The sequence below is a fragment of the Neoarius graeffei genome, chromosome 10, assembly GCF_027579695.1.
Source record: "Neoarius graeffei isolate fNeoGra1 chromosome 10, fNeoGra1.pri, whole genome shotgun sequence".
NCBI classification, from domain to species: Eukaryota; Metazoa; Chordata; class Actinopteri; order Siluriformes; family Ariidae; genus Neoarius; species Neoarius graeffei.
The window spans coordinates 65840587-65853801 of NC_083578.1; the positions used below are offsets into that span (position 1 = coordinate 65840587).

The 13215-nt window shown below is 41.1% G+C and overlaps 1 protein-coding gene across 3 annotated transcripts in view; it reads right to left on the reverse strand.

Moving 5' to 3' along the window:
- Positions 1-13215, reverse strand: part of fnbp1l (formin binding protein 1-like) — a 122931-nt gene that overhangs the window by 6306 nt on the left and 103410 nt on the right. For all 3 annotated transcript variants that reach the window (XM_060932136.1, XM_060932135.1, XM_060932134.1), the window contains 7 exons: positions 11761-11823; positions 9288-9392; positions 8955-9083; positions 8668-8814; positions 4483-4686; positions 1413-1522; positions 311-443 (listed from right to left, as the gene is read on the reverse strand). In XM_060932136.1, the coding sequence (XP_060788119.1) occupies positions 311-443; positions 1413-1522; positions 4483-4686; positions 8668-8814; positions 8955-9083; positions 9288-9392; positions 11761-11823 (891 nt within the window). The remainder of the gene's footprint in view (positions 1-310; positions 444-1412; positions 1523-4482; positions 4687-8667; positions 8815-8954; positions 9084-9287; positions 9393-11760; positions 11824-13215) is intronic.

Consider the following 13215-nt stretch of genomic DNA (forward strand, 5'->3'; position numbering starts at 1 on the left):
GTGCTGGCATCGGTAAGGTTAGGGAGGAATTTCTAAGTAGCACAAACATAACAGAAGCCATCACAATGAACCAGACAGCACTATATTCAAGTTCAAAGACAAAAAATTTTGGTCACCAGGAGTCCTCAAGGCACTCAAGGCACATGATGCAGGCATTACTGAATGTAGTGATGCACTGTGTGTATTGCTCCACCAGAGGTCACTAGCACACAGGGCTGGTCAACACTGTTCCATATTCTCCAGATGGGCCTTTGTGGGCTGAATTTCCTTATATGACCACAGCAACAATGCAGTTCACTGGAGAGATTACCTCATTTTTGTGTATCTCCGAGCGCAGTTTCTCCATGTTGCATATGGTCTCCGAGATCTTGGGCTGGAGACTCCCTGGGTCACCCATCTGAGGATTCTTCTCATAGACATCCTTCATTTTATTTAATGCATCTCTGTGAAACGGATTTACAGGAAGAATTCACTCAAAAACTAACAGTCATGGCACGGTCCACAGGACTCTCCCTGTGTCCAAAATCACTTACTACATAGTGGACTATGTAGTGAGTTCGCCATTTTGTAGTGCGGTCCGAATGTATGGTGAGAATTATTACACCCTATATAGTGCACTCAAAGTATCCCACAATGCACCGTGAAAAGTAGTGTACAACCGATGGTCACTAACCAAGCAGTATATCCCATCATGCATTGCGCATTGCGGTCGTGCTTGGAGGAGAGGAAAAGGGGGGGAGGGGGGGAAGTGTTGGGTTGAATGGATGGAGGAAGAAACACATTATAAAAGGACATTCAAGTACAATTAAAAATAGTAAGAGAATAGAAAATGAGCTAAAATAGAATAAGACCGATAAAATACAAGAATAAAAGTTATAGTGCACAGCGAGGAATTAATCAAAAGCCTCAACATTTGATTTGATAAAAGGCAGCGGCAAAGAAGAAAGTATTCAGCCTTGATTTAAAAGAACTGAAAGATGCAGCAGACACAAAGTACTGTGTATTGATTAATGTCGGAAATACGCTCAGTATAACATGTATTTAGCACAAAAATACAAACACGTATTTATTTTTTTGAAAACCCACTAGCCGACTGATCTGGCATGTTTTAATTGTGCAACAGTAATGACGAAAATACCAGCGACAGAGTAGTGTCCGAAAGCAATTTTTTCCCCATTTTATCAATGAGCTCACTATACAGTCCACTACATAGTCATTCCCTATATAGTGAGTAGGGAGTAGTGAACGAGTGAGTGATTTCGGACACAGGGTCTCTCTTACCTCATTAATGCTTCACTATTGTGTTTACCTTTTAACCAGATTAACTCTACTAAAATAAAGACTAAACAAGCAAACAATCATGTTTCTTCTCTAGCAGATACCCTTCCTTTCACTCATTAGGAAGTTCTAACCTTTGGTCCATTTCTTTCTGCAGTTCTCTGCTGAGCTCGTCAATCCTCTGTTGAAGTTTCTTGCGTCTCTGTTCTGGAGGCAGGTGGCTGAGATCCTCGAGGTTTGGAGCCTGGGAAGAGAGAACTTTGTGGTTAGCCACTGACATGATGAGACACGTGCTCAAACACCTTCATGCAACTACAGTCTCTGCGTACACTACGTAATGAAAACAAATCCTGAAAAAGGTGTCCTTCGTTTGAGTTCCATGGGCCCATTCACCATTTCAAGGAGCAAGTTAGTCATTTTTAATGTGCAGCAAATTTTATTTAACCCAAAAAATTTACGGAGGACATCCGAGAGAAGCAGGGATCCTAAAACTGGAAGAGCTTTAAAGCCAAGCCACAGCTACTTCTACGGCACTCCGCACTAAAGCAATGCCTTACTCACCAACTTCACTGACCACTGAGTAGTTGTGGTTAGACCAAGCTGTTCACAAATACACAAAAACACACAATAAGTAGTTCATGAACATTGGTCAATACTGTGGCTTCACCAAGGGCTTTAGATATTAACTAACAGCACTGCATCATGCTGATACAGCAGGTCAGGACTGAAACCCAGCACAAAGAGCATGCCTTAAAGGTTCCTCTGGGTGAGATGCAGTTAATACAGCAAGGACAGAAAGGCATTGTTCGTGCTGTAAAAAGTAGTCTACACACATTTGCCACAGATTACAGACCGACTGACCTCCTGAATCTTCCCTAAGCAGCAGGCTTCTAGTTGGCATCCTTGCGAAATAATGCAAGCGCAAAGCAAAGCAGGGTGTCATGAAGATGTTTTGTTGTCGGTGACCAGCAGCTAATCACAAATCTGCTGAAGACCAGTGTCCACGGTTCATTAATTATAATGTTTGCTTACAGAGAACAAATGCAGCTTCATGTCACTGCAAAACACCCTGCAAACCTCCATCCACCAACTTTACTAGGAAAAGCAAACAACCAGCTCCGGCCAAATAAATAGGACCGTTATCCTGAGCCTTGTCCTGCCCCCTAGTCTAGTATCAACTTCCTCTGATCTAATATCAGCGCTCTGAATGGGCCGACACACACACACACACACACACCAAGCTGACATTGAAGAACTACCAAGGTCAACTGATGAGCACTTCCTGTTATCTCACCATTGCTTCACCATGTCCCCTGTGAAACATTGTACATGGTAAAGATACTTCATTATACCAGGAGGGAATAACCTAAAATTAGTTCAAGAAATAAAAACCAGAAGACGACTCTGGACAGCAATAAACAAAAAACAAACAAACCCTAGATCCCAAACAGCACACTACTGAATTAAATAGGTGCAGTACCCATCTATAATGGTGTAATATATTGATTCACTATTTCATACAGGTTTATCCTGTTTGAAAACTTGCACACAAAAACAACAACTGCTATTCTCACGTCACTGTCAATGTGTTTAAATGTACTTCAAATCTAAAATGTCACAAATAACTAGCTTCAGCAATTAAGCACACAGACTGCAAAAACTACAGGCAATGGTCAGCCACCAACATTCGACAGCCATCAGTCTGCTTGGCGTGTCAAAAAAAGCTTTACCATATAAATGCATTATTCCTAAACTTAAAGGAACAGTCCACCGTACTTCCATAATGAAATATGCTCTTATCTGAATTGAGACGAGCTGCTCCGTACCTCTCCGAGCTTTGCGCGACCTCCCAGTCAGTCAGACGCAGTCAGACGCGCTGTCACTCCTGTTAGCAATGTAGCTAGGCTCAGTATGGCCAATGGTATTTTTTGGGGCTGTAGTTAGATGCGACCAAACTCTTCCGCGTTTTTCCTGTTTACATAGGTTTATATGACCAGTGATATGAAACAAGTTCAGTTACACACATTGAAACGTAGCGATTTTCTATGCTATGGAAAGTCCGCACTATAATGACAGGCGTACTAACACCTTCTGAGCGCTTCGACAGCGCATTGATATCTGAGCTCCGTATCAATGCGCTGCCGAAGGTGTTAGTACGCCTGTCATTATAGTGCGGACTTTCCATAGCATAGAAAATCGCTACGTTTCAATTTGTGTAACTGAACTTGTTTCATATCACTGGTCATATAAACCTATGTAAACAGGAAAAAACGCGGAAGAGTTTGGTCGCATCTAACTACAGCCTCAAAAAATACCATTGGCCATACTGAGCCTAGCTACATTGCTAACAGGAGTGACAGCGCGTCTGACTGCGTCTGACTGACTGGGAGGTCGCGCAAAGCTCGGAGAGGTACGGAGCAGCTCGTCTCAATTCAGATAAGAGAATATTTCATTATGGAAGTACGGTGGACTGTTCCTTTAAGACTGCTATAACAAACCTGGAAATAGGAATAAACTATCAAAAGCACTGCAAACACACACATGCATGCATACCGAAGTACACAGAAGCGCATACAGACACCCAGTGGCTCTTACCCCTCTCTTTAGACCCCGGAACGGTGGGATCTTGGACGTAACCGTTCTCATTTCACTGAGACAGTATGTTATTCGCTCAGTAGGAAATTTAGGAGACTGAAAATGGGCAAAAAGGACACTAGGAATGGGTGGGGGAGGGGCAGGAGGGGGGAGCTGGGGCAACAAAAACACCAATTGTCAAAAAAAAAAAAAAATAATGTCAAGAGTGATACTGACTCAAATGAAGGGTAGGATTAATGGCTGCAAGTAAAAATCATGACTAATAAAACTGATCTTCGTCACACAATCATGCTCAACGGGAAAAGAAAAACACCCTTACTTATATGAATGGAAATTCAAAACGCCTGCTAACATGTCAGTGTGCTGCCTAATACCACAAAGAACAAGTTAATGATTAACTGCGTGTCAAGCTCTTTTACAGCCCGAGCAGGTTAAAGTCTTGTACTAGCTTGTAAGACTTTTGTAAGACTCCTATTACTTGCTCTAACAGCAGGTGCACCTGATTTACAAACATCTGGATGGCCATTTGTGATTTTCCAGGTTAGCCAGGTATGTATGGCATGCCCATGTCTTTCTGCGTGTCATTCCAAGTGCCCGTGTGAGTCTTACCTTGGGCTTTTTTCCAAACAACCAGAGTTTGTTCTTGGCTTTTCCAATTGCGTGCTTGGGGTCAGGTCTGCCCGGGTCACTTCTGGGAGTACCGATGGTGCCGTCTGACCCTGTGCGCTGGATGTTCTGGCTGAAGTCCTCAAAGGGAAAGTCAGTTGGTGGCTCAAACCCAGACTTAAATGACTCGACCACGATTGAGGAGTCCTGTGTGAAACAGACATTAGGTTAAAAATACTACAAACGATCATCAATTCATGATCATGATGGCAAACGCCATACGTTCAAAATAGTAAAGCCAAGTTATTCATGGATAATAGGTACTGCTACATGTTAGGTGCCTGATTAATCAGTCACTCTGAAATGTGCAGGTGTGGTTTTCTGCAAGCGACATGATCATGTACCGTATGCAGCCCTTCTCAAGAACAATATAAAGCCCTTGGGGAAAGGATGAGCTCTTCTCGTGAACATAATTGCAAACCACAAACATCATCGTTAGTCAAATGTTCCTCCGTGGACAGTATAGGGAAGCAGTCCAGTGTGTGGGTGGAGGTATACGGTATAGTCAGAGAGAAACTGAGCCAATTAAAAACAGAATGAGTGGCTGAGGACTGCTTAAGGAGCATCATGGGAAGGATTGAGCAATCCTGGCTATGATGCTGAGCTTCCTCCCCAACCCCATCCCTGTTTCTGACCATGTTTATCTTACCTCGACTACTCCTTCCCAGAAATGATCCAAGGCTAGTAGAAACATCCCTCAACAACTTACACACAAAAGCAAGTGCTACAGCTGATACAATAGCACGTTCCTACTTCAGATGTAATGATGTAGGGCTGCCGATACAATTTTTACTGTTCAAACGCTACTCAAATTGCCATCATTTATTTATTTATAATTTACAGGCAAATGTTTAGGTTATATTGTTCCAAGAGTTTCATAAACTTTCTGGTCAGACCTTTGTCAACTGAGGTAAAAAATAAAAAATTTTAAAAAGGCCTGAAAAAACACGGGTCAATTTACAGCTTACTTTACGGACACATTTTTTTTCCCCTAGTTAAACTTAATACATAGGCCCTAAATTATACTCCAGCTGTCGTTAAATTCTAACTGGCACATACTGAAGTCATACTGTTTCTCTGGCTGAATCACAAATGGACTGCTGCGCATATAGTAGACTAGAGTATGCAGTTTCTATAACGCCATGATGATATACACGACATATAGTGCTCATATATATGAGGCCTTCAAACATGAAGGAGCCATCTGACTTTTTTTTTTTGCAAAACTGAGTTAAAATAATAATTATTATTTATATGCCACGGAATACATGGTGAGTCAAATAAAATCCAAATAAATTTGAGAAACAGTACAGTAAACTAAATATGATATACTTTTATGACACCTACTGTAAATATTCCAAGGGGGGGAAAAATGAGATTTTTGAGATTAAAGTCAGAGATTTACGTTTAAAAAAAAAAAACAACAAAAAAAACACCCACTCAGAAATTCCAAAATTAAAAAGTCACAAATTTATAAGAAAAAGAAAAAAAAAAAAAAACAGCTTTCCTAAAAATTCCTAATATTTTTTGAGTTATGCTCCGGAAACTACCGTATTGGCCCGAATATAAGACGACCCTGAATGTAAGACGACCCCCCCTTTTCCAAGTTCATCTTTGGGGAAAGTTTTTTGAAGACCAAATGTTCATTCATATAAAGCGTATTTATTTCAAAATTCTGTTTAAAATTAGAGGCTTTTGTTTTTCACATTTAAATAGAGGTCATTTCAGTCTCATTTCCGTGAACACTTTTCATAGAAGTAAAAAAAGAGGCTAAACTGCAGGCTACTAGACAAGCCAAATTAAAACATTTAAATTGCATTAATTCAACAAATTTGTCAGGTTTAGATTGAAAGTTCGTAAACTTCAGAATGTCAATGCATTAACTTCCCATAGCCTACGGGTATATGGAATAAATTTGCAGAACAGTGCAAATGCTTTAAACAATGCATTAAACAATACATTAAGGTTTACAATAATAAACAACTGAAACAATGGAAAGGGTAGTTTGCTAAATTACAGCTACTCAGCACAGAGATCCTCAGCCTCACTTTGCTCACTCTCACTGTCCTCACTTTCACTTTCGTTTTTGGCGGCATTTTGTCTAGTCCGCGAATTTAAGACGACCCCCCTTTTTAAGAGCTATTTTTTACAACAAAAACACCGTCTTATATTCGAGCCAATACGGTAAAATGTTTACAGATGGACAGAGCGATAGCTATATCCCCCCGCATTATATGCTGGGGATATATATATATATATATATTTATTTATTTAAATAAATAATAATAATAATTTAAAAAGGCACACTGAGATTTTCACCTACATTTCCCAAAATGCACTGCACTGCACTGAAGAAACCAAGAAGCATGAGAGGTTTTTTTTCTCCCCCTCATAAATTTATAACTTCTTGATCTTGGAATTTCTGACTTTTTAATCTCGGAATTTGAGTTTTTCCTCACAAATTTATGATTTTAATCACAGAAGTTGAGTTTTTTCTCAGAATATTATCCCCTGCCTCAGTTCTGTTTTTTAAACAGCCCTAATACCCCATCATACCCTTGTATATGTGAAATTTTGCACAAGGTTATGTTTTCTTGTATAATTCAAAAGTCTTGATAGTGAATAAGAAGCAGCTGCATTAAAAGAGAGGGGCTTATGCAACAAAGCGTTAAAGATGACAGACTTTTATGCACATCTTGAGCCTAAGGGTGTATTCAGACCAGGATAGTTCGATAGTTCACTTGCTTTGGTCCGAACCAAATATTTTTTTTATTTTTTCATTTTGGTGCGGTTCGCTTTCACACTGTACATTTTAGTAAGCGGACCAAAATCTGTCAACAAAGCCACGCGCCCTGAGGTCGCTCAGCTATTGGTCAGAGACGACACGCGCACAAAGCGTTAAGTTCAAAAGTAGTCATGGAGGCTTTCCGTGCTGTTATTCTTTTTAATGTCATCAAAGCTATATGTTTTTTCCAGTTTTTACTGTTTTCACAATTGTGCGATTACTATGCTGTTGTACAAGTAATTTATCAACGACGACGACAAAGGGCAAGGCGGCTACGGAGGATAGCGCTGATGAGCGCACATCATGTTGTGACAGTTCTGGCTCTTCACGCAATAGATGAATTTCTTTTTTGCATCGCTAGTACCGCCACTTTTTGAAAGAATGTCCCTGATTTTAATGTAGGTCTGACGGAGTTTCTTCACTTTTAGCTGACATTGTTCTGGGGAGCGCGTGAACCCCTTCTCCTTCATTTTCTCACTGAATACAGCAAACACGTCGGCATTTTTGTGTGTTCTCTCCAAAAGCTCAGATATGTGGACATCTGCCCATATATCCACAAGGGTACGCGTTTCTTCCTCGGCCCACGTTTGCCCCCTACTCATTTTTTGTACTCTGTAGTCTAGCCTACCACTGGCCTGAATGACTGAACGACTGTTGTAAGGTTCCCTTGACAACCGAAACAGTGTTTGCACTTTGCGGTGGAGTGTCAAGACTCTGTTTCCCATAATGCTCGACAAACGACGGAAGCTCCCGAGGTACAAAAAAGCAAAACTGTCGGATTAGGTCCGGTCTGCTTTCACACCTCCAAAAGGTCCGCACCAGGGTTCCTTTGGTCCGGACCGAGTCCGACCTTGCAGCTCGGTCTCGGTCCGCTTGTTTGGTCCGGACCAGAGTTCGGTGGTTTGTATTCAGACCAACCCAAAAGGTCCGGACCAAGGGAAATTTGGTTCGTTTGGTCCGGACCAAACAACGTAGATGTGAATATGCCATAAGAAATGTAAAATTTAGCTAAATATTAGTGACAACACTACTGGGGGGTAAACATGCAAAAAAAAAAAAAAATCTGAAATACTGCAATTCTTTGCCTTCTTTGGTTTATGTGGTCCTGGTAATGCTCAGACTGTTACATTATACTTCCACAAACAATCTTCAAACATAATTTGGAGAAAATGTAATTTGACTGCATCATTAATAATATTTGGTTCACTGTGTAACTGGCTTTGCCTTTCAAAGTATGTGGAAGATGTGACTTTTGTTTGTACACAGATTCTCAACAGGGAGAAATGATCTATATCTGTCTGTAGTTTTGCAGTGGAGATGTTCATTTGTACGTCACTGCACACCTTGCGCTCATCGACATTTTTGGCAGCGGTCACCATGCCCTCTAAGCACTTGGAAATGATTGGGATGACTTTCCTCTCCACCTCAGCAAAGGTCCGGTATGTCTCTCCCAGTTTCACCGTCCGACGCTCGTCCATGTCCTGTATATTCTGTAAAAGCACGTGCAAATAAGTATAAGTGCCCGCACACCCCTTTTCTGTAGTAGCTGCAAATTCTAAAGGCGCCATTTTACCCATTTATGCAGTTCGATGAAATACAGCAATACAATACAGCAGAAGTCCAAAGTTACCTTGAAGATCTGTGGGATGGCCACATTGAAGTGCTTCCACTGTTCTGAGTTGAAGTTTTGCAGCTGAGCTGCATATTCATTCTTACTCTCATCCGCCATGTGGGTTCTCAAATACAGCTGGGACTTGGCCTGGAAAGAAGGATTTCCTTGAAACCGTGCCAGCATAATAATAACTAATAAATATAGATACAGTATAAAGTAAAAACACCCTCATGCCGGTCTGCACGATCGGGACAACAAAATGCTGCATTTGTAACCGACTGAACAAGCAGTGAAAATCACCAGGAAGTGTCTGTGTGAGTAACCCATGAAGACTGCCAGCTGTTTGCTTACCTTCTCTACCTCTGACTTTGTGGCATTGATGTCGTTGTCTAACCTCTCAAAGAGCATCTGGGATTTCTCAGCTTCTCTGCACTCTCGCTCAAACTTCTTCTTGCTCTGCCACATTCACCCCAGACAATTGACATGCACAGAGACAGACACATTTCAGGGTGGTGAACGCGAAACATGATTCAATTCCACAGGCAGTAATAATCTTCACCACTGCTCACTGATGCCTGCAGTCAGCTCCCTGCTTTTCACATCAGGAGCTTCTCCCTCGCAAAGGATGACAAACAAGAATCCAAAGTAATAGTTTTATAGATATAAAACAAGGCATCCACAAACAAATCAGACAAGCAATGGAGGAAAAATTGGTAAAGAAATTAGTTTTTCAGAGTTTGTCAGAACATCTGTGTTTCATTTTGTGACAGTGCAGCAGAAGAATACCTAAGGTATTACAACATGGCCACTCAGAATGCGAGATTCAGCTGTTGCTGGCTTGCACTTTGGGTGCACTAACTATAAAGCTGCAAAGACAATCCGGTTCGACTACAGGATACATTACCTGCTCCACACTGCACTCTGTACACTGTGTTTGTGTCATGGAGTACACAGTATGCGCGAGTGTACGGATGGCTAAAAGAAAGGTCCCTAGATGCACTATGATTCGCTTTAAAAAATGCACAAAATATTATAACTTGACCTTTATGCAGAAGTATATGGACCCATCGATTTAAAATTCTCTCTTGTGCTCTCCATCACCCACACATGCATGAATACAGTGGTGCTTGAAAGTTTGTGAACCCTTTAGAATTTTCTATAGTTCTGCATAAATATGACCTAAAACATCATCAGATTTTCACACAAGTCCTAAAAGTAGATAAAGAGAGCCCAGTTAAACAAAGGAGACAAAAATATTATACTTGGTCATTTAATTATTGAGGAAAATGATCCAATATTACATATCTGTGAGTGGCAAAAGTATGTGAACCTTTGCTTTCAGTATCTGGTGTGACCCCCTTGTGCAGCAATAACTGCAACTAAACGTTTCCGGTAACTGTTGATCAGTCCTGCACACCGGCTTGGAGGAATTTTAGCCCATTCCTCCGTACAGAACAGCTTCAACTCTGGGATGTTGGTGGGTTTCCTCACATGAACTGTTCGTTTCAGGTCCTTCCACAACATTTCGATTGGATTAAGGTCAGGACTTTGACTTGGCCATTCCAAAACATTAACTTTATTCTTCTTTAACCATTCTTTGGTAGAACGACTTGTGTGCTTAGGGTCATTGCCTTGCTGCGTGTCCCACCTTCTCTTGAGATTCAGTTCAAGGACAGATGTCCTGATATTTTCCTTTACAATTTGCTGGTATAATTCAGAATTCATTGTTCCATCAGTGACAGCAAGCCGTCATGGCCCAGATGCAGCAAAACAGGCCCAAACCATGATACTACCACCACCATGTTTCACAGATGGGATAAGGTTCTTATGCTGGAATGCAGTGTTTTCCTTTCTCCAAACATAACACTTCTCATTTAAACCAAAAAATTCTATTTTGGTCTCATCCGTCCACAAAACATTTTTCCAATAGCCTTATGGCTTGTCCACGTGATCTTTAGCAAACTGCAGATGAGCAGCAATGTTCTTTTTGGAGAGCAGTGGCTTTCTCCTTGCAACCCTGCCATGCACACCATTGTTGTTCAGTGTTCTCCTGATGGTGGACTCATGAACATTAACATTAGCCAATGTGAGAGAGGCCTTCAGTTGCTTAGAAGTTGCCCTAGGGTCCTTTGTGACCTCGTCGACTATTACACGCCTTGCTCTTGGAGTGATCTTTGTTGGTCGACCACTCCTGGGGAGGGTAACAATGGTCTTGAATTTCCTCCATTTGTACACAATATGTCTGACTGTGGATTGGTGGAGTCCAAACTCTTTAGAGATGGTTTTGTAACCTTTTCCAGCCTGATGAGCATCAACAACGCTTTTTCTGAGGTCCTCAGGAATCTCCTTTGTTCGTGCCATGATACACTTCCACAAACGTGTTGTGAAGATCAGACTTTGATAGATCCCTGTTCTTTAAATAAAACAGGGTGCCCACTCACACCTGATTGTCATCCCATTGATTGAAATCACCTGACTCTAATTTCACCTTCAAATTAACTGCTAATCCTAGAGGTTCACATACTTTTGCCACTCACAGATATGTAATATTGGATCATTTTCCTCTATAAATTAATGACCAAGTATAATATTTTTGTCTCATTTGTTTAGGTCATATTTATGCAGAAATATAGAAAAAAGAAGGGTTCACAAACTTTCAAGCACCACTGTATATGAGAGAGAGAGAGAGAGAGAGAGAGAGAGAGAGAGAGAGAGACTTGGTCCCAGCTGGTGGACAGTCTGCAGGTTCGTAACATGTACAGTACAAACACACTCCGCTGTTCTAGATGAGGTAACACGCACGCCCCTATAATGTAATACTCACATTGTCCATCTGTTTCCAGCACTGCTCCAAATACTGCTGGGCCTTCCGTCCCTCCTGGAGGTGCTGCACAACACATCACACACACAACACGCTGTTTAAAAGCCAAAAGTAGTGTCGATTCCATTCATCAACTTCTTATGAAAACTGTAAATGTGTACACAGTGTACAAAAACCTGACACACTGTGCGAGTATTTATAGTAGCATTTGGGCTTAAACCATCGTGCACCATTTCATACTCTTCTTTGAGTAGAAATTCTCTTTGAGTCTCACAGCATGACTCGACACCCCATCCCTCCAGGTACAAGGGGGAAAAAAATGCAGAAAAACTACTCTCTATCCTGCCTAATAATCCGTTAATAACATGACTGATGGAACAATTGGAATTAAAATATTCACCTAAACACCTCAATCGGACTTGAGGCCAATCCGATTCAAATTCTATCACAATGAACAAGCTGGGTTCAGCTGGGTCCTTTTAATAATCTAGTACGTAGAACAATAGCTGTGTAAACCTTTGTATCCGATTATTTTTGCTATCGCGATGAACATGCGAGTGTTCTGCGCATGTGCATTTCAAACATGATACGCTCCTGGTGCAATCAAACAGTCCTGTAAGCAAGCAGGCTCATGTTACACGTTTTAACGTCGTTAAAAATAAACACATGGACAAGGACGGATGGGGGGATCAGCATCAAATTAACATTTTAAAGATAATGCAGGTCCCAAAAACTCAACGAGGACCCAGAAGTTACAATTGGTTAAAACAGGGGTTTTCAAAGTGTGGGAGAGTCAGCCCCCCCCCTCAGAGAGCAAATAAACAACAGCGCCCCCCTTACAATTTTTGTTGCTGCTATACTTAATGTTCCATTCGTATTTAAAAAAAAAAGGTTGTTGTACACATTATTTTTTTCTTTTACACATTTTAAACATCTGTGCTTTTTGAAAACATTTTTTACACATTTAAAACATATGAGCTTTATTAAAACATCTTTTTTTAAACACATTTTAAACATCTGTGCTTTTTTTTTTATAAAGATTTTTTGGGGGGCTTTTTTCACCTTTATTGGATAGGACAGTGTAGAGACAGGAAATGAGCGGGGGAGAGAGAGACGGGGAGGGATCGGGAAATGACCTCGGGTCGGAATCGAACCCGGGTCCCCGGATTTATGGTATGGCGCCTTATCCACCTGAGCCACGACGCCCCCATCTGTGCTTTTTTTTTTTAAAAAACATCTTGTTTTACACATTTTAAACATCTCATAGCATCGTTAGCTAGCACCTCTCAGCAGACAACACACTGTGGCAGTGGAGCATCTTCAGATCCAGTCCAGGAAAATCCAAACTTTAAATAATCGTAGTCATACTACTTTTTTTTTTTTTGCTTGGCCCAGACTCTGTCTCCTCACTCACTGTAGCTTTAGGTACTAAAAATCGATCCATTTTGTCTCTGGCAA